A 22,305-nucleotide genomic window follows, 5' to 3' on the forward strand; every position below is an offset into this window, starting at 1 on the left:
TTCTTCCGTGTGATACGGCCACCACCCCAAAAACTGGTAGCATCATCATTCTCCATTTGAAGCTGTCTTTATAATTTATAGGTTAAAAGCGAGTATTTGCCTGTGTGACTCAAGGCCTGGTATAGATATATTGGCTCATCTCTGTACAGTCCTTGTATTTAGCCAACATTCATTTTAAGTGTCTTGTCCTGTGAAACTTTTCATTATCTATGACTGCAAGCTCACACTGCAGTTGGGTTAGGCTGACATGGCGATTGCTTGAACTATGACACTGTTATGATACAGTGAGACAACACCAATGTTTTGTGACACTGGTATTAGGCTTCAAGGAAAAGAGGATGGGCCCTAGTCTCTCAAGGCAAACTGACAGTTCTGGTTCCGCTTTCCTGAATATGATACCAAGGAAAATGGCGTGTTCCTTCTCACAGAAAGGAGTCGTCTTCTGAATGTTACATTTACTGTTTAAATATTTTGAGCTGCTTATTAAGTGAACACCATTGTTTCCTGCATATGATTATTCTTTTAAAAATATAGGAGCCCTTCTATTTAGTGTAGATTGTTTGAATAAGATTCCTTCAAAGTGTATTATATTTAACAGGCTTGTGTCTTCTGCTATTTAAAAACATTATCAAAGGATGATCATTCTTGACCTTTAAAAACTAGGCTATAGACTATAAATTGTACAGGTTAGCCAGTTGAAGTCTTTAATTGTAAATTCTTTCAAAGGGGCACACAAATTGCAAAATATGTAGCCAAATGGAACAAGTTCAGAATTAGCATCTGAAACCCTATAACTGCTTTAGGCCTTACCAGCCTGGCAAAAAAAAAAGCATCTATGACAGCCTCTAGAGTGTCATTTAACCATTTTAGTGTCACTCTGTCAACCAAAATGTTCCAGTGACAAGTCACAGCTATACGTTTTAGATTTGATTTTCATAAATCATTTTTGTAGATAAAACTTTACGTAGCAACATATAACCCAGTCCCTAATATTAACTAACCACCCTCCTAACAGCATGTTCTCTGCCCAGGCACAGCATACATTACCAGGAAAGCAGAAGAAATCTTGCCAAGCAAAGGGAAGTATTGTTTGCTTGGCACTGGATTTCTTTATTACCCTCATTTACTGCAGGGCATGCCTTCTGACTGGTCTCCAGAAGCCACAGTCAAAAACAGTGTCTGAGAAAAGACATAGTCTTTCACTGCAAAATATTTATGCAATATTTAACATGCCTTCTGATTCCAATTCATGTTTTAATAATAGCTGCATATAATATAAGCAATAAATTGGTACACATTTTTCACCTTGTTATATCTAAATATTTGAACCTATGGAGAGCACTTTCAAGCAGTGCAGGCCCATTTATTCGGTTTTCAGTAGCTGCTGCTTCAACTTTGAAATGAAATAGATCTGTTGATACAAGTATAATTGGAAGTCAGATCAGAATGATCAAATGATCAAATTACTTAAATTAGACACATACTGAATTGCCTAAAGATGAAGAAACTGCCTGATTGGCAAAGGCTTACAGCAGACAGTAACCTTCACTTTCTAACTCTGCAGTAAACACTGACTCATACTTTGAAGGATAGGTGATATAAAGGATAGTAATATCACAGGTTGGTACAAATAAAATAGTCATTAAAAGAAACAAGGCTGATTGAGTTTTTGTTCCAAATAAGAAGATTCTGACAGATGGGGAATCTAAACCATTTTCAGCATCTCAATGGGAAAAAAAAAAGAATGAAATTATATAATATGGATTTCAATGCCCAAAATGTATACAAATAATGAAAAGGTGAATTGTATGCATTTCATGTAGCTTAGGATTGTCAAACTGTGGGGACGTTCACCATTTATACTGATTACTGAACACTGATTCTTGGGATATGAAATTTATCATCATATTTAAAAATAACATAGCCCACTTAACAGGGAGATTTGGTCCATTTTCTTTTTGGTAATTAAATACCAAAATGTCTAATAACTTTTATATAGTAGTCACCCCATTTATTCAGCAAATACTTATTGCACATCCACTATGAGCTAAGCATTTAACAAAAATTAATAAACATTTATTGTATATAAGAATGAAGGAATGCTTTTCTTGATAGTTGAAGCAAAATAACATGAACTGATCTAGTTAACCAGATAATTCAAGTCAAAACTTTGTCTAGACCACTAAAATATAAACAGATTTTTAATTCAGAAATGTATTCATTTATTTACTCATTTACTCAAATATTTATTGAGTGCCTGTATGTGTCAGGTATTATTGTTCTAGGCCAGAAGAATACAACAGATAGAATCACTTTCTACACGTAGCATATACTGAAGTGTAGAAAATAGACAAGTTTAAACAAGTATGCAGTACAATGTCAGGATTTAGAGATGGAAGCGCTGACTTTGACAGGACAGTCAGGGAGGGCTTCTCTGAAAAGGTCATATTTGAGCCATGCAAATGTCTGATTTAAGAACATTGCAGGCAGAGGGGGCAGTAAGTGAACAATCCTGGTGGCACAAGCATATATAGTGTGTCCTTGGAGTAGTAAAAAGTCCACTGTGGGGGGCACGTGAAAAGGGCAGAGAAGACTGATAGGAAATGCGATTGGAGAGATGGTCAAGGGCCAGATCATGTAAGGCCTCCTAAACCAGGGTGGGAACCATTGGTTTTATTCTAAGATCCATGGCAAGACTGTGCTGGGTTTTGAGCAAGGGAATGATTTAATCTTGTTTACATTTTAAAAACACCACCCTGGCCATGCTGCGAACTGACTCGAGGGAGGCAGAGTAGAAACAGATAAGACAAATTCGAGGCTCTTTCATTTCCCTGGTGACTTAGAGTATGTGAATATTCATCTTTAGCTGTCTTTTGATTCCTAACATCTTAGTGCCATAATTCTAGATTGGACTATTTTTTTTCTATGTCCAAGAAGAAAAATTTTAATTTGTAAACACTTTTACTAATTTTTCTATACCTTGTCTTTCTAATTTACATATTGATAATTTTTCTCAGTACAATATTTTAAATCTCTTATGATCCAAGTTACTCTCTGATCTATATGAGTATGACTACAAAGCTAAAGTCATCCCATTTCTTTCCAGATAAAAATACATTTTTAATTATATTGTTCCTTTTGACTAGAACTTTACATTTTAAAAGTATTTTTCATATTAGAAAAAACTCCAAATTAAAGAACAGATCAGTTCACTTATTTAGGGCTAGCATGTTATCACGGAAAATATGAGCTTAAACTCCAACTCATGTTTGGGGGCCCCTGACTGATACAACATCTGGATGAGTAACAAAAGCAACCTGTATGGTGTGCTGGCATTGGTCCCACTGGTGCCTTGATATGAGTCTGGCAATGATCTCAGCAAGCCCCAAGGCTGCCTGCCTGCCAGCCGTCAACTCTCAGCAGATCATTTGTGAGTGAGAATGGTACAGAATACACGCTATTCAGTGGCATTAACAGAAGTTATCAACCAATGACTTTAAATTGTAACCAACTGTAGGCTGATTTATTTAAATATAATCTATTTATGCTTTTTATATGCTCATTCATAATGTGGCACTTAAAGGTACTTATTTTGAAAAAAATAAAAGATAATCTGTGATAATAAGAAATATTGCTTTGAACTCAAAGAAATTATAGTTTGCTTAAGATAGAAGGCTGATAATTTATGAAGTGAATGAATAGCCTGGGGAAGATAAATCAAATCCCTAACATAGACTGTATATAATTATGGTCACAACAAAGGTAAAATAACAAAAATATTGCCAAGTTTCAGGTAATAACTTACGATAAACCCAGTGTTTGTTATAGGCCATACATAGCTTATTGGTTTCACTAAAATGCTTTTTCCTCTCAGAAGAGTTCAAAACGCTTCTTTAAAAAACATTGTATTCCTGTAGTAGCCACTTACTATTACTGAAAGAAAAGTCCACATTTGATTATGCAGCTTAAAAAGCCTTCTGAGATGAAGCCAAGAGCAGGACCGATTTGCACAGCCATGCTTAAGAATAGAAATGCGGACATTCTAATTAGGATAAAAAGAATAGCACCGTTAGTGAATACGTCTAGCATGAAAAAATAAAGGAGAGCAAAAGAATTCAATGTGATTTTATGCATGTTGCTACATTCACATTTATCTAAAATCTATAAATTGAGCTTGTTTCCACTATGTTTGAAAGTATGGTTCATCTCTCATCTCATTTATATTGTCTCTGCATATAAGTACATTTATATCATCCTTATAGGTGATATATTAAAAACATGTTTTTCTACATTTTTATCAACAATTTTCAACCTTTCCGTGTTCTAACCAGTAAGCTTCTCTGCTAGATGGTAAGCTCCATGAATGGCAGGGAATTTTTTTTCCTAAGTACTGTCTACTGAAAAAAATGCACAGCCTTAAAGTTGAGAATTAATGTGTTGCTCAGTGATCTTACTGAGAACTATAGCCCAGGATGTAGCCTCTCAGGTAGCTCTGAAGAACTGTTCCAAAGAGGTCAGGGAGGAGCCAAAGATATACAGGAGTTTTTCTGGAGGAAAAAAAAAAACATGTAGTTGAACGTCAAAAGATGACTGCCAATCACAAAAGCAGCCATCTCAACGATTTTAGTGCCTTTCTATACATGGGAAGGTGCAAGAGTCTGGGCTCATTGAAATTATTCCTTTGATATGCAGCTTAACTGTATAGGGCCAGTATTCAGTTTTTCTTCATCTTAAATTCTACTCAGAGCGCATCATCGGGGGCAGCTGCAAGTATCTGATGGCTTGATGGCAGGCAATATTTTTGTCCACAGTATGTAGCTTGTATACTTGGCTTAAATATTTGGGGAGAGAGAAAGCAGTAAAGAAAGGGAGAAAAGTAAGAAAGAATAAAGGACAGATAACAAGGGCTAAACAAAATTTAGAAGCAAACGAACTTATTTTTAGCATTACTCAGTGTGGTGATGATCTAAGAATTTCCAAGAATTTGTAATATATATAGACAATCAGATAAATAAGCTAATGTTTCTATATTCTGAAAGTTACATAGAATAACAAATATTAAAATCTGTAGGACATTGCCAAATATCTCATTTTTAAAAGAGAATGTACTGGAGGTGTTTCTGTTAACAGTTTCTTTTTTAAGCAAAAAAAATGAGAGACATTAATGTAGTACTTTCAAATATGGCAGAAAAAAACTCAATTTATGGATTTTAGATAAATATACGTGGCAAATAGTTCTTTTATCCAATTGGTCAAAGCTTATTTGCAGTTGATTAATTAGCTGTAGGTGGAAAGGTAATGTAGTGAGTGTAGTGATGGCCAACCTGGACTAGACCAATTTAAAACAAGACGGAGAATGAACTCTCCATGAGCACAAGCAGCAGCAGAACCTGCTAAGCACCAAGTATCACATGAAGTTGTTTTCGTTTGTTCTCCACTCATACCCCAGACAGCCTTTGGAGGTAGATGTTATTGTGAGTTAGGAGTTATTTTCCACATTTTACAAGTGAGTCAAGTAACCTGCAAAATGAAGATTTTTAACTCAGGTCTATTGTTCATTCAGCGAGCATTTATTAGGTACAGATAGTGGGCTGAGCCACTAATTACAATATCCACAGGTCCGTGTTCTTCCCACTAAACTGTGAAGACGTGTGACACAGGACAGGATGGACAGCAAGTGAGTGAGGTTACAGATGATGAAACAGCCAGCAACCTAGTAGAGGGAGCAGAGCCCCAGGAAGGAAGCACTCTCAGCTGACACAGAGCACAGCTGGAGCCCTGGACGGTTAGGAGTCACTGAGTAATTCACTGACTGGAAGGACATTCAGGAAATGTTGAAAAACCAATCAGGAATCCTCACTCGCCCATTCATTCATTCAACCATTATATATAGAATGTGTACTACCTGCACAGCACTGTGCTAGCAGCCAGGAAGGGCAGGGGACAGTGCCAACCTCACTGAGTAGAGGCTTCAGCAGAGAAGAAGCTGCAAAAACTGTGAGGATGATGGGAACATGAGGTCGTGCTGGATAAATAAAAGTAGTAGGTAAAACCAATATGAGGAAACAAAGTACCAGAACTTCAGAACTGACCACCCTAGACCTCATCTTATTTGGTCAGCTTGTCTTGCAGTATCTTGCAGCCAGAGATCCAGCAACTACAAAGCAAGAAGGTCCAAACCAGACCCCAAGGTCCTGACTCCTGGTGCAGGATTCTTTCAATGACCTGGTCTGATTTCCAGAAGCTTCTATTGCTCTGGGTCCCAAACAGGATGCCTGTGCTATCATTTCTAACATGAAACAGGAGACAAGAGTCTTCCGGAAGGATAAAACTGTTTTATCATGTACTGTATGAATGAACACACGGGAGAGAGTCAACCAAGGGAGGAGGATGAGAAACGATACTGTTAGGGAGGTATCTTCAGCAGAGGAGAGGATTTAGAAGTCCTCTCGCTACAAGTCACCATGGAAACAATCTGTTAAAATTCTACTCCTTAAAGTTTGAGTTCAAGCATCACATTCTTGAGTTCAAGCATCACATTCTCTGTGAAATCTTTCTAGGCCCTCCAGGTAGAAGTCATTGTTTCTCCTCAGCGCTCTCAAAACATATTATTCATGCCAACAAAGCCCAGCTCTGAAGATCTGTTTGGGGGATTTTTTTTTTTTTCTTATTTCATTGTGCTCTCTGTTGCCAGCCCAGATCACACAGGCCATCTTGGTGTCTCTGATACGTAGCCCGGCATCTGGCCCCAAGCAGGTGCCCAACTACACTTAAAAGGTTAGACTGAATTCAGTGAGATCCGTGATAAATGAAAACGCGTGTGCCTAGGAATGGAAAACAAACAAACAAAACAAGAAGGGTGGCAGTAAGGGTTGCAGCCCTTCAAACACCTTGAGCGAGAGGACCTCACCAGGGGTTCGCAGCAGGGAGGTCTTCACACATCCTGTACTTTCGTACCTTTTAAAGCTTAATGTGTTTGAGGAACTCTGAAGTATTCTTATTTCAAAGCAAAATGTTCAGACATTTCTACTTCAAGTCCTTCATCCCAAGGGTTTCAGAATAGCTCACGACTATTTCTGGCTGCCAGCACTGCCGTACAACCCTGTTTCAGAGCATCCAAACTCACCGGCAGCCCTGCAGGAAGTCAATGAGGAACGCTGGCTTGGCCTGTAAACTAAAATGCCACCATGTGTTTGCGAGTTTAACATTTCAGTGGGTGAACGAGTAAGATGACAAGAGAGGGAGAGGAGGATGGAGACGGTTCCCGTCATATGACAAACTGCTTCAAAATCATTTTTACACAGACAGAAACTCAGTCTTAATCAGTTATTTACAAAGAAACATTTTATTCCACTGGAATTTCTCCATGCACATATTAATTTTTTCAAATGTGGTTTGAATAATTTAGAAATAAATCATCGAGATCTAAATCAATGGAAAAACAATATTTACCAAGCCTGACATTTAAGCAAAATGTCAAATCTAATATTTTTTCATTATATTTTGAAACACTCAAAAATATAACACATGTGCATCCACCACCTAGTTTTAACAAACATTTTACCATATTTGCTTTTGACCTTTTCTTAAGAAACATAACATTAAAGATAAAGTTAAAGGCATCCTCCTTCCTTAATCGTATTTCCCACCTTCTCTTTCCAGGGCTAGTGTGTAGCATCCTTATGAATATTTTAATTATATTTTTCATTATTCAAATAATGGAATTTATGATAGCATGTTTATAATATGTATTAAATACTATTTTAAAAGCAAATTTAAATTAAATTGACCCTAAAATTAGTAAGTGAAAGATAACAGATGATGTAATCATAAAAGGAAAGCATTTGATACAAATTTTAATTATGAATGTAGTTAGTTCATGCCAGCACAATTTAATCAACACTTTATTTTTACACTCAATTATAACAGCATAAACTTTTGGGGACATCAATCTGGAAAAAAACATGTTACAAAAACACTGAGAATTAATTTCATAAGGAAACACCACAAGTATACAAATATCACTTGTTTTCCTAGCTCTATATCATAAGAGAAATAAAATTGATATTGAAACTTGTTGGATAGATATTTTATTGTTCCCATTTATCACCCATCCTTCACACACACACACACACACACATACTCACTTACTGCTCTGAGCTCCCTGACAGCCAAGGAGTAAAGGGAAACATATTAGGTCTTAAGCTGACATTACCTAATAAAAGGAGGTACACCAGATCATCAATTGAGATTACCTTTTTTCTTCAAATTGTCATGAGTGTCCTTATAGAAAAATAAATAAAAATTAAACAAATGAAAGCCACCTGAACAATGGAACAGACAGTATTTTTAAGCTAGCAGCTTTACCACAATGCAGAGCTATCTCTCGTGTACTGTTTCCCACATCTCATGGATAAAATCCAAGGGCGTCGTGTCAAATTGCAGCTTTGTAGAAAATCTAGACTAATGATGTTCATGCATATTTGCTCCTGAAAGTCCTTCACCAAATGAAGGCCACCAGAGGGCCAGTTTGTAAAATATAAACATGAAGACCCTGCGCCGGCTGAAGTGGGTGTGGGAATCCTGCAGCTGGTCCTAAAGGAAGTTGCTAAAACACTCAACATGATCGTGACAGAAAGAAGTGAGTGGGAATTTAGTCTATCACGTTATTGAAATGCAATTTTTTCATTGTATTGTTTTTCCTTCAGACGTTTTATTCTGGGGTTTTCATGCTTTCTGACTTTGTTGTGTGCTAAGGCCCGTCTAGTCAGAGCAACCACGCTTCTCAGTAATCACAGAATCACCCTTGGTTATTGAATATGTTTTCCAGCTTAATGAGCAAGAGTATACACATGATGCTAATGAGGGATTCTTGCTTCAAGATACTTTTAAAAATGTATATGAGTAAGAAGAATTGTTTACTCTGAGTATTTTAAAATGTAAATGCAGCTGCTCCAAAAAGGAAAAATCCTGAGACAAATGCGACTGTGATCCATGAAACCGATCACGAATTAAATCCTGCTTCAACTATACCGTGTGTACTGAAGAGGGGCGAGGGAGCACGCGCAGCCTCGTTCGCCCTGGGCGACGGCGGCACTAATAACGCGTCCGCTGCCGCAGTCGTCTTCAGTCTGTCCTGGAATCAGACGGGGTAGACGCTAGCACAAGGAGCAGTTCTCCAAACCGCGGATATCGCCATCATGCTAGAGCCCCATTTGCCGCCGTCCCAGTAGCAGAGGAAAGGAAATTCTCCCTCCCAGGAGAGGAAAGAATGCCTTCCCGAGTCCCACACGCAGCTGCCTCCCTGAGCCTGGCTGGTCTTCTCCCAAGTTTCCGATTTGGAACAGAACTCAGGTCAGGAAATAAAGCAGGAAAGGGTAGTGCAGGAAAAGCATGGGGGGTGACATTTGTGCCCTAGCACTTTGCTGCAATGTGCCGTAACTGTCAAGCCGCTAAGCCCTACTGATTCCTCCTTTCCTTCTTAGAGAGCACGCCTCGCTCCGAGCTTCCCTCGCTAGTCCCTGCGGCGGACGGCGACAGCCCGGTGACTGGTCCCTCTACCCGCACTCCACTGCAAGCTAACATTCCTAAAGCTCCCCTTTCATCATGCTGACCTTCTCATCGCCCTGGGCTCTGAAAGCTTTCAGGACTCCCCACTGCCTAGAAGATAAAGACCACTCTCTGGACTGGAATTGAGGCCCTTTACAGTCCGTCCACAGAGTGTTGTACTCTGTCACTCTTACTGGCGAGAGTTCATTTCAATCGCACTGATTTATCCCTGATCCGCCTAGAGTCCCGTGCACGGTCTGCCTCCGCACATTTCCCCATGTCATTCAGTTCCCTCCTACCCATCCTTTTAGGATAGTTCAGTTTCCATGTTTTCCTCCCTATGTTGTGAGCATTAAACCTGGGAGTCACGTGGATGTTAGAGCTAAGTGCCTGGCGCAGGGTCTCCTCCAGCGTTGCATCCTCTTTCTGACCACTCCATCTTGGCTTTACTTGGTGACTCAGTTCTGCTGACTACTCCACCAGTGATGTTTTTGGATCCTTGCACTTAATCACCTGTGTCTGTCACCTGGCACCACACGTGTATCACCTGCAGCATGCGGAGGAATGCATATCACTGAAGCATGTACATTAAACAAAAATATTAAACTCCTTATTGGAATGAAAGAGAGAGAAAAAGGATGTGACTGAGATTTCTCAGTAGGCTGTGCCAACTCTCTGCCCTAGAAAGAGCTAAGGGACTTGCTTAAAATGCTGATTTCTGAGTCCTATACCAGGTGTATTGCATCAGAATTTCTCAAGGTGAATCTTACACACACTGGATTTGGGAAATCTCTTAGTCTTAGTGGGTGAGGACAATTTAAGATTTAAAACCACTAAACCAAAAGTTAACGATGACCAATATTTACTGGGTGATTACAACTTCTAGAAACATTGTTAAGCAGTTTATGTACATTATTCCACTTAATTCCTACAATCCTGAGTGACCATCTTCATTTTCATAGGTTTGGGGAAATTAAAAAACTAGCCCAATGCCAATACAACTAGTAAGTGATCGAGCCTCAAACACAGGTCTGATACAAAATTTCAAGCTCTAGTCTCAGTGCCATCTACCTTTATTATTTTAGACAGTATGTTAGTACATAGCTATCAGCCTACTTCCCAGAAATTGTTCCTCCTGTTAAATATGTGATTCTGTTTTTGAAAGTTATGACATCACCGGGGGAAGGGTTTCTCAGCTAAGTTTCCCTTTGTTCAGATACCCATTGACTGGCCATCTGTTGTCCTAGACTTTTTCCCAATATTCCCAAGAACTTTCCATCTAATAGGCCAACTTCTATGCTTTACTCCTTACAAAGAGATAGATATTAATGGCAACTGAACTTTTTCCACGTACAGGAGAAGCCTGGTCCCCCTTGGATAATATCACCGCAGTCCTGGGTAGCATGTCTGGAGAAAGGCATTGCTCCTTCCTTCTCAGTTTCAAAACAAAAAGGGTTGTCCTTTTCAAATTGAAAAAATATACATATATTGACCCAAGTTCACGTATGTCACCTGAGTAACAACAGGGCAGACTTCCTAGTCTTACCTTTCAGTCAATACTTTTCCATCCTTTGTATAGAGAGTTTAATTTTTCAATACATTTTCACATCTCTTACTTCATTTTTTCCTCAAATGCAGTTGCTCCTGAACTGTAGTTTATTTATATGTAAAATACTTAGAATCAAGTTCCATCCAAAGAAGTGACATGAATATTAATGAATAAATGTGTTTACAGTATCACAAGAGTCTTGAATGAAAGGTACACACGGTTTTCACTGTCACTAGCGTAAGGCAGCTCATCCATTCCAGGCATGACGGAGACACTGACAGTGGCTCTCACCTCTTTTCCTGGCCCGGCCAGAAGGGGTCTGCAATCACAACCCTAGAGACACACGAGCTCAAGGGAGAAAACCCAGTGAAGGTCTAAAACAACCCCGACAACCACCCTCCCTGCCGTGCAACTGAGTGCTTCAAACCTGCTCAGGAATGTGGTATAGTCAGAATTCTGAATGGACACCAAATCAGGGAACGTGGGAGAGGAATGAGTGAGGGGCAAATAGAGGAATAGAGGAAACAAATAATAGAGGAAACAAAATCTAGGGAAATTAGAGGGCAGCCACAAACCAGACACATGAATAAGTAATCTGCTCCCTGGCAGTGTTTGCATCCTCACACTCTGGTGGATGATGAGGCATTCTTAAATTCCTGGCAAAGGCTTATTTAACTCATTTCAAAACATCCTTGCAAGAGGCATTTCAAGAGAGGCAGGGAACTCAATTAAAGTCAACCCCCCCAAAAAAATTCATGAGATAATTATAAATGTATGTGAGTTGTCTTAGACACCACCTTTCACTTTCTATAATTTAGATTCTTCACTCCATCAAGTGGTCTTTTAAAATGACTGGATGTTTCTCTTCTTTCTTTAATTCAGAGAGCTAAGGTTTTCAGTCAATGTTAATTTTCTTTGAAGGATTTTCAGAAGGGAGTATTTCCACATAGAGACCCCTGAAATTATTATTTTCAAGGAAGGCTGATTCTTTTTCTTTGTAGCCTAGAAGAAAAGAGATCTATGTAATCGCAGTGTCAAAGTGTCAAAAGACTGAGATAGGTTGGAAAAAAAAGAAGAAAAGAAAAGAAAACACAAAAAACCTGAAAGGCATCCATGCAGTCCTCAGCCTTACAAATCCTTGGCTCACATAAAATACTTGTGACACGCTGTAATTAACTAGTTACTCCTCTCAGAATGAATAATAATGCAATTATTTGCCAAATGCAGTGAAGAAGGGATAGTTTCTGTTTTTAAAAATGTTCATCTTTCATTTCCATAGAAAGAAAAACCCTGGATTAATTTACATAAGTTGCAAAAGCAGAGTGACCTGCAATTTCTCTGTTACACCATATGATAATTCTGTCACCTTTTTATCAGAGCCTTATATTTTTCAATGCTTTGAAACAGCACTAAACTGACAAGTCACTACCATGTTCAAATTGTATTGGTTCTTAAAAATTGCACCCAAATACCATAGAATATAAGTAGTAACCTGGCTGGGGAAAACATCTCTTTTTTTGTAATTGGAATTCCACGTCATTAAAGCCACTAAGGGCTAGTGAGCCTCCGTTTCCTTTGTCTGGGTAGACACAAATAAAAGGAGGAAGGTGAACCTTAGTCGTTCAAGGTCCTTCTCCTTCCTTACAGATTCCACGTGCCAAGTAGCACAAAGTTAGGTGAGAGTGTATCTGAACACATCACTGGGTCTCTCTCCCGCGTGTTAATGTCTAGACAATGACTGTTTTCTTTAAATTTTTTTCAAATCCATCTCACCACTATCTCAGTAATTCATTTAGCAAACATTTATTGAAGTCTTGCTATGATGCACTGTACTAAGTACCAGGAAGTCAAAGGTAAAAAAAGACGCATTGCCCTTGAGAAGGCTGCAGAAAAGTGAAGATATGAACTGGATAATAGGCACATTAACAATGTAGTAGATGCCACCAGTGAGCCCGATTTCCACACACACATATACAAATTCATTCACTTGTATAAACACACAAAACCCTGCTGCTCCATGAATGCGAACTTCCAAAAATTCCAGATTCTTTAGAAGTTTTGAAGCAGAGACTTAGAAAAGATTTAGTGCTAAAACACTGTAATTTTGTAATTTCAGTAGAGTCAGCTGGAGTGTATTTATGTGTAAGTATGTGTCTGTCTAAATGTGTTTTTATGTGGAGCCAACTTTATATAGAGTTTTGTTACGGATAAAATATTCTGAACAATTGATGCCTTAAATAGTCAGATTAATACGTATCAGTTACGCATTTTAATACCTTAAACCTAACATTCTCTGATACATTCCTATTATACTGTGATACTAAAAAGCCTGGATCGTTTGTTTGGGAAGACAGAGACTGAGTCAATGTGATGTAAATTCATAAAATCATGGTAAGTCGTCCTAAAGTAGACATAGTCTTGTTTTTTCAAGCCCTGTTCATCCAAAGTATTCCTTTAATTAGTTAATAGTAGGAATTTTGGTCTATCTTGTTTTTCAATGTACTGACCAATACATAGAACAGTGCAGGTTCTAGCATCAGACTTCCTACATTTCAGGTTAGGTTCTTCCCCATACAAGATGTGTCCTTCTCCGAGCCTACATCTTCTTCTCTGCAAGTTGGAGAGAGTAATAGGAACAACCTCACAGAGATGGAAGGATGAAAGGGCTAACAGCATATCAAGTATGTAGCACTAGGACAGGCACTGTCATTAAATAAATTATTATTATTACCATTATCCTCAGCTTCAACTGAATATTCATTTGACCTCAGAAAGGACATTTAATCTTTGCCAATAAAATTATTTAGCTACCTTGTATCTGTTTTTATGTCAGCAGAGTGATAGGAATTTGTATTAATTTTATCCTTTCTTTAGAAATATAAAATCATGTTTTGTACTCATTCATTTCACTTGTGTATGTGTTAAACCCACAGTTACTGCAAGTTTAGTGTGTGCAAGGTATTGTACGGGGCAAGGAACACAAAGATGATTTAGCCACTGCTGATAAAAGTCAAGATAGACTTAGAGTTTGAGACCATGATTCTGGAATCTTGCATGGCTTTCTAACTAATTAAGCCTAATAAACTTAGGTACAAAAAATATATATATAGTAAAGTGATCATACAATCAAAGTCCATTGGTCTTCCATAAACACAGAGATGGTAAATCTTGGTAGGCCAGTCACAGCATTTCTCTTTCCCTGAGCTACATAGTTTTTAAGCCTTTTCAGCAAATCATTGAAGCTTCTTCCACAATCAAAGAAAGAAAAATATTCACCATAGACTTCCAATTTCCAATGGTTGCTAAAATTCTTGAGCAAAAATTTTTATGATACTTATGCGGTTTTTTAATATTTGCAAGGCCCTAAGAGGGGGGAGGAAGGAGGGAAGTATAATGACCCTATACGGTAGAGAAAGAGATAAGTATAATCCTGCTTTCATGAAGCTTATATCCCAGCAAAACTACATCTTACTTTCACCTGAAAGAATCTAGGTCCTCCTTTTGAGATGAGAATGGAAATGCCAAATGTCTGCACTTTTTTCTTTGCCATTTCCTGAAAGGCTTTGTTAGAGGCAGCAAGAATGAAGAATTCCCAAAGGGGAAACAAACCTTGAAAGGAGATTCCCTGAACGAGTGATGCTAGGAAAGAAAAGGGAAGAAGATGTTAGCAGCAAAAAGTCTGTGGGTCTAAAATCAGATAGGTCAAATTGAAAAAAAAAATTTAGAAAATTGGAAAAGGAGGATCTTGTAAGATATCCTGAACAATTGTTTAATTTGGTGCTATGGCTTAATTAAGTGAATTTTCCACTGAAACGTTGAATCTGGCCAATTCAGTTCAAATTTTCTTTTTCCATCACTATTCTCATTTCACCATTTTGTTATGACACCAAACGGATTTCTGAACTGCCAGTTATTTTTTGGTCAAGATTATATATAGTGTACATCCCTGAATTTCTCTGGATTCAATTTGGAGAAACCTGCAAAGCCCTTGATATCTCACATTATTTACTCTTTAGATAGACAGAGATTCTCACACAATTTTCTCTCTGCTTTGTTGCTGCTTAACAGATAATTACTTCACTGTCTTTCAAGGAGGTGGTCCCTAGAGTCTAGCACAACAACAGTCAAAACCTAAACTGGCTTCCAGGTCAATGAAGCTATCTTTTTAAAAATACAAAAAGTCAACACCCTCTCTTTATTTACTACGAACGGTTAAGGAGAACAAGCCTGATCTACAGTCACTTCTCCAAATCCCTTACGAAAAGGACCAAAAGTTCTTTGAGCACGTAGGAGCTCCTGATCTCAGAATTTTCAGATGCCAAAAATGAGCTGAGGAAGCAGTGTCGTGATCCCAGTAGCTGTCATCATATAGAACATCACAGCTGAGGTAGGAACACCACTCTCAATGACTTCAGCATACAGAAATGGTTACCATCTGTCCTATCTGTTCCTAAATAAGGGAAATATTAAAAATAACCAAGTGTAACTAAAGCAATTCTCTTACCCCGCTCCCCCCCCCCAAAATTAAGCAAACTAGCACATTTTTTTTTTGCCAGCATATTTAACAGAGATCTAGGTAATTCTGATACAGATGGTCTAAAGCCTATACTGTGAGAAGCACTGGTGTGTAGACAAACTTTCTCTCACTCAATCAACAAACTGATCAAGCAGTGATTCCCAGGAAATGAGTCTGGTGCCAGGCTGACTGCTTCAGAATACAGAATTCTAGGCTTTCCCCCCAGATTTACGGAGGCCCAGAAACCTGCTTATAAATGGCCATGTTTAAAAATTTTCCTGGAAATTCCAATACACAGCCTGTGGTGAGAAGAAAGGAGTTGTAGAGTTGTATTTTAACACATCTGTAGGGGGTCCTTGTTCCACAATTACTAGCTCTCTGACCTTATGTAATATCATTGGTCTATAAAATGGCTGTTGTGAAGATTAAAGGAAGCAATGTGTGTTAAGAGCCCAGCATGCAGTAAGCTGCTTGCTACTGTTATCATTATATTCCACACCCAGCTCTAAGGAAGACACACAGAAGTAAAGTGTGTGGCTCACCACCTCGAGAAGCATATCATCTATTTAGAAAAGTAATATAAATATTAATAAAAATTTAAAATAGGAGTTTATGTTCGAAGGTAGTAACATATTTGCACACATAAACACAAAATTCTGAGTGACGAAGTAGATTGTAAAATACAGAGAATTATAAGAACATAGGAGAAATCATAAAAAGCTTGCTTTAAAATATCTAATTCTTTTAATTCAAGTGACCTATGTTTTATCAATTCACCAAATTTTTTTAATCTCTAGTAGAAAACAATTAAAATCATGAGTGATAATCAACTTATTATTTAAAACTGAAACTAGAAAAAAGAGTCTTATGTATATGGGAAAGGGCTCCATGGGACAGACTCCAAGGGGCCCATGAAACCCCTAAAATATTATGTAAGGTTGTTTATATGAGTAAAGGAGTTTCTAGGGAGTGATACATACCTTTTCCTTGATTTTCAAAGGGTTTGATGGTATCCTCAAAACGTTAAGGACCACTGAAAACTGCTGTTTAGCACATCTTAGGTGCATCCTCGTGTATGCTAAAGAACTGTAACTCCTGATTGCATTTCAAATAATGTCCTTGTGTACCTTCTTTTAAATGTCCTCTGAATCATTTTCCTTGAGCTTTCGCCATTCGAAGATCCTGAGAAAAAGAAGTAACACAGTCAGATTTCATTTGAGGAAATTGTAAAGCAGTTTCATGGCTACTTCAGCCTATTCAAATTCTGCAGGCATCAGCATGGAAGTTTATGTACATGTTTTAAAAGTTCCCGTGGCAGAGATTAACCGATGATTATTTTCTGAGTTTTCCCTTCTAATTTTCATCTATTGCTCAGTCTTTTGAATAATTTTCGATTAGTTCTGTGTTTCTTTTCATCTCTGGTGGAGGAGTGAAGGAACTTCCCCAGAAGGACAGTTCGATTTTACCAACTTGCATTTTGCCCACCTAGCAATTCCTCCACTTTGTGTTTTATTTATAATGTGGTTACATGTTTTTATTTCTCTCTTCCTTTAGGTGTGTGTGCAACATCGACTGTTCTCAAACCAACTTCAATCCCCTCTGTGCTTCTGATGGGAAATCTTATGATAATGCATGTCAAATCAAAGAAGCATCATGTCAGAAACAGGAGAAAATTGAAGTCATGTCGTTGGGTCGATGTCAAGGTAATGTTCACACCAAAATTCATTTCCAAAAATGTCTTTAGTCTTTGTGTAGAAATGAGAAGTGGCGATAACTCCTTATTAGGCAGCTATTTCATTTTGGAAAGACAATTCTGATTTATAACGGATAGTAAAATTTACTGTAGCAATTGTGGTGATTACTGGAGTTTGAGGGCCATTGGCAGCTGTCCATATTTTTTCCTGTGTAATGTGGCTGTATCGTCACAATGCCCTCAACACAGAAGCCAATATGCAGAAAATAGAAGACATTCTCCTTGCACGGGGGAAAAAAATGGAAAATCATTTTTAGCAAACAATCTAAAGATTTATTAGACCACCTTGAAATCAAAAGCCAATCACACTATTTTTATGCATTGGTTCAAAAGAAATACTTCAAGTACATTTTTAAAAGCAGGATGTACTAGAATGTTCTATTTTGCTTCTTGTTCAGAAACAAAACGTTTTCTTGGTTTTTGACCTGTTATTCTTTTACCCAGCTTATCTCAGTTATAATTGTGAACCTTCTCCTTGCCCTAAACTTTAGAAAGCCTGTATCATTCTAGCGTTCACTCTCAGTCAGAAATTGACATTGTAAATCTGCTTTAAATACAGATGGCTCTGAAGTATAGTTGTGAAGATTCCTTAATTGTAATGAAGATACTGTTAGAAGAATATGTTTGACAATATCTAGGAAACAGCTAATCAATCTTTATTGTTAATTTTTAACACAGATAACACAACTACCACTACTAAATCTGAAGATGGGCATTATGCAAGAACAGATTATGCAGGTACGTAATATTTTCTACTACAAAATACGAACACTCCTATTAAAGAGTCCTGGGGAATCACTGTTTACCGTTGATCCTAAATTGAGCTGGCAAGACTTCTGACGTGTGCTCGTCTTCTCTTGCTTAGTTTAGACTTCCAATAGGCAAGATTTAATTTTTGTTAAAGCAAATAAGACACAATTGTTTTTTGCCATAGTTAAAGCAGTTGTCAAAAATGTCAGTAAGATATAATTAACTTGTTTTGACAGTGCAAATGGTACAAATGACAAAACATTTATCAAATTAACGGGCATCAGTGGAAATTAATGCAATTTTTGGCAGTATAATGTAATAAATGCAAATGTTCCTGTTTGAATTTTTATAAAAGTCAACAATAAAAAAGTTTGCTAGTCTCTAAAAAAACTAAAAAGAAAGGATAGCTATAAATAGCAATACAGGCTGTGTCTGTTTAGAAACAAAGTTAAAAAGATGGATAATTTACTTTAAAAATGATAAATTTCTTTAATTTACTTAGAAACTAAAATATAGCTCTGACACATAAAATTATAAAGCATTTTATGTGGAAATGTAAATCATTTAGCAATTATAGAATATTATTTTGAGGAATATTTTTGCTTAATATAACTTTCCTAGGGTGAGAAATAATTTGTGGGTGTTCAAATAAGATTTTAACAGATTCTTAAATTTTATAGAAACTTAAGATAAAAATATAATATAATAAAAATAAAATTATTGAGGTTGATAATGATATGTAGTACTTTATAAAATGTGTCCATTTAGCTATTAAACATTTCTAACTAGATTTATGGCTAATATTCAATCAAAAATGGCTTATCTTTTGAAGTATGGACTACTATTCACTCTTTCTGAAATTGCATTTCCATTAACAATATTTCTGCCATTATATTTATATACGTAATAAATCTCAATGAAATTTTAAAAGGTCAATCATATTTCTTATTTCTAGGTACCGCAAACCTCTCAGAATTTGAAAATAACAAAAGGAATCTTATTTTGAATTTTCTGTTTTTATCTTAATGATTTTCAACATGTAAATAAAACTTTCCATGTGCTGGAAGCCTAGAATTATCATGGACGATGATTCTTGAAAAAACATGAGTTCTCTGTGGATGTTGTAGAGCTGTTCCTGAGTGTCCAGCAGTGAGATTACTAGGTGTGCCTTGAGAAGAACAGTCCATGGTCAATAGGTTTGGGAAGAGCCCAGATAAACAAATGAATTTTTTACCCAGAACTCCTCAGAGCTCTTCTGTGCACTGTAAGCATTTTAAGAGATATGCATCTTTTGTTTATTTAATGTTTTTTTGTGTGTGTTTTATTGTGCAGAATTTCTAATATGTACAAAATACACATAAAGGTAGGCTATACAGTGTAATGAACCCACATGTTCTCATCGCTCAAACTCAGGAATATCAACTCATGGCTAACTTAGTCCCACGCTTATCTTTACCCGCTTTCAAAATATGTGGAAATGCATTCAGGAAACTACATCATTTTATTCACAAATACTTTAGCTTGCATCTCTAAAAGATCAATCCTTTTTAAATAAAATTACAATATCTTTATTACATCTAAAATAATTATGAATAATTCCTAATAATATGTAGCTTTTACCAAACTTACTTGATGGATAACACTTTTTTTGTGACACATTTTGCAATAGTAGTGATACCAAGAATGCACTTTGGAATATGCTGATCCACAGGAAAATATTAAAAGTAATAAAAGATAATAATGGAAAATTAAGGTCTGAAACTAATAGTATATATTTTAAGTTTTAAATGATACCAAGTTTAAATTCTATATTTTATTACAAATAACAACTCTATCTTGGTATTTTAGGTCACTACCTGACATATTTAATTTTACTGTAGCCTAAAATATTTGTAGATTTCCTGAGGATCTCACTTTTATACAAGGAGTAACTTACTAATTGCACTTAAAATACCTTTATTAAACCCATTTTACAAAGTGATTCATTTGGAAAAAAAAATCTTCAAAAATGTAAATTTTATGAATATCTCCTCCATTGAATCATCCATCATTGGACTCCTAGGAGAATCAAGCCTCTCCTTGAGAATTTTGCCCCTGAAACAAAGAACTCTTCAAGTTGATTAGCATCAATATGCAAATATGTGTGCATTTATAAAATTGCACCAATAAATATCACAATCGAGTTGACCACTCTCTCAATATTATTCATATTGCATATTAATAGTTTGCCCATGTTCAAAGAGTTGGGGAGTTGAATTTTTATTCCAAAAAAATTTTACATTTGAGTTTGGTTTCCAACAGATGAGCTCCGTCCGATCTTCAGTATCAATGTTTTTAATTGACATTGTTTCCTGTCTTATGTCTTTATTGAACTGGAGAATGTGTTTTTAAATACATGCAAATGAAAACTATTCAGACACTCAGTGTTGTCCAAGATCTTCTAATCTGACATCAGGTTTATCTAGTAAGTCCCACAGAAAAACTTCTGAGACGAAAGTAAAATTTAAAAATACATGTTTGTTGACATCCTAATTTAAGACAGGAACAAAGATAATGTCAATTGAAGCTTGCAATTTCTAATTAAACATTGATTACACACTTTAAAATTTCCCTGGACTTAATTTAGATGTCTTTATCTCCATTGATGATCTTATAAAAATATAATATGGACCCTTTTTAGACATCATTTAAATAAGTCACGCCCCTCAACATTTCCAAGCATCCAATCGTTATTTGCATTTTTCCTGAATTTTGGGAAACATACTTTGCAAACAGTAAAAGGAACCAAATAGAGACTCAGTGTATCATTGCCCTCTTAATTTCTGTTCCACATGCTCAAAACTCCCCAAGGAGGGAAAACAGGAACTGTGTGACTCATGTTCCTAGAAGTTTGCTATGTGCTCACCGCTAAGTTAATGTCAGTCACTTCCCTTGTAAGACAAACAGTCATGCATTCTCCCACTAGAGGGAAGTACAGATCTTAACGCGCTCTCATTTTCTCCTCATATGTCCTTAATACTGTAGGTTAAAAACTTTTAGCCTCCTCCCCTTTTTCCCTTTGAGCCTACCTTGCCGCTATTAATACAAGAACACATATTTCTGATTATATAAATGAAAATATACTTTAAAGAAAGCCTAAATCTAAAAATAAGTAAGCTACATCTCTCTCTCTCTCTCTCTCTTTTTTTTTTTTTTTCCTTTTGGTATCACTTTAAAAAGAAAGACTCCAAGGAAGGACCAGTATGGGCTGATTTACAAAAAAAAAAAAAAAAAAAAAAAAAGCAAACTAAGAAAGCCATGCTTCCCATAAAATTAAAGTGTGACTGAACTGAAGCAGAGCTGTGAATTCTGTGACCTGCAGGCATGTTACTGAAGTGGACACTAGGAAACCAAAGAACTTGCCAGATCAATCCCTGCCAGCGTTGCTTTCTGATTATGTCTGACTTTGGTCTCTATTCTGCCCTCTCTACTTTAATGAGACCTAAGGTATTAGCGGGTCCTGAATCAAGAGCTTTGGATCTCTTTGTTTCAAGGCAGACAGGATTCCTGTCTGATGAGCTAAACAAGCCACTTAATGCTATTCTCCCTTCATCAGTCTAAGACAGGCTTAGATTTAGGGCTTTCTCTTCACTTGCAGAAAGGTTCAGAGAACACAATTATACAAAACCACAGAGCTAGGGCTTTCAAGGATTTCCACTGTTTCAAAATGCTAATATTAAACTTTCCTTCTGGAAGTTTTTAATATAGCAAATATTTTAGACCTCTTGAAATTTGCAACATTTTCTTTTATGTGTATATATATATATATATACACTTATATATGTGTATATATATATATACATATATATATATATATGGCCCTCACGTCTTTGTAATGGAAAAAAAATGAAGTGCAACAATTTTGTTTTTCTTCATCTGGTGTGTGTATTTTCTGATCGTGCTGCTTTTCTGTCTAAAAGTCTGATTGTTCTTCATAAAAGTGGCAATATATTTTTCCACCAAAAATGTACTTAATTTTATAAGTTATTAGATGTAAAACAAACATAACAATCATGAAGTTAAACTAATTTGCCTTTTATCATCTAGAAAATAAAATGTATTTTTTTTAATGACACTCTGTACCAGTTTCCAAAAGTATCTGCAGGGCTTATAGTTAAAATATATTCAATGAAATTGTTTAAAGAGAAA

General features: G+C 36.6%; 1 protein-coding gene across 1 annotated transcript in view; it reads left to right on the forward strand.

Annotated features, from left to right (window-relative positions):
• The window catches only part of TMEFF2 (transmembrane protein with EGF like and two follistatin like domains 2), a 221,561-nt gene that overhangs the window by 156,971 nt on the left and 42,285 nt on the right, over positions 1-22,305 (forward strand). The window contains exons 6-7 of the mRNA XM_006207290.4: positions 17,169-17,317; positions 18,046-18,105. Of these exons, the coding sequence (XP_006207352.1) occupies positions 17,169-17,317; positions 18,046-18,105 (209 nt within the window). The remainder of the gene's footprint in view (positions 1-17,168; positions 17,318-18,045; positions 18,106-22,305) is intronic.

The sequence above is a fragment of the Vicugna pacos genome, chromosome 5, assembly GCF_048564905.1.
Source record: "Vicugna pacos chromosome 5, VicPac4, whole genome shotgun sequence".
In the NCBI taxonomy this organism is placed as follows: Eukaryota; Metazoa; Chordata; class Mammalia; order Artiodactyla; family Camelidae; genus Vicugna; species Vicugna pacos.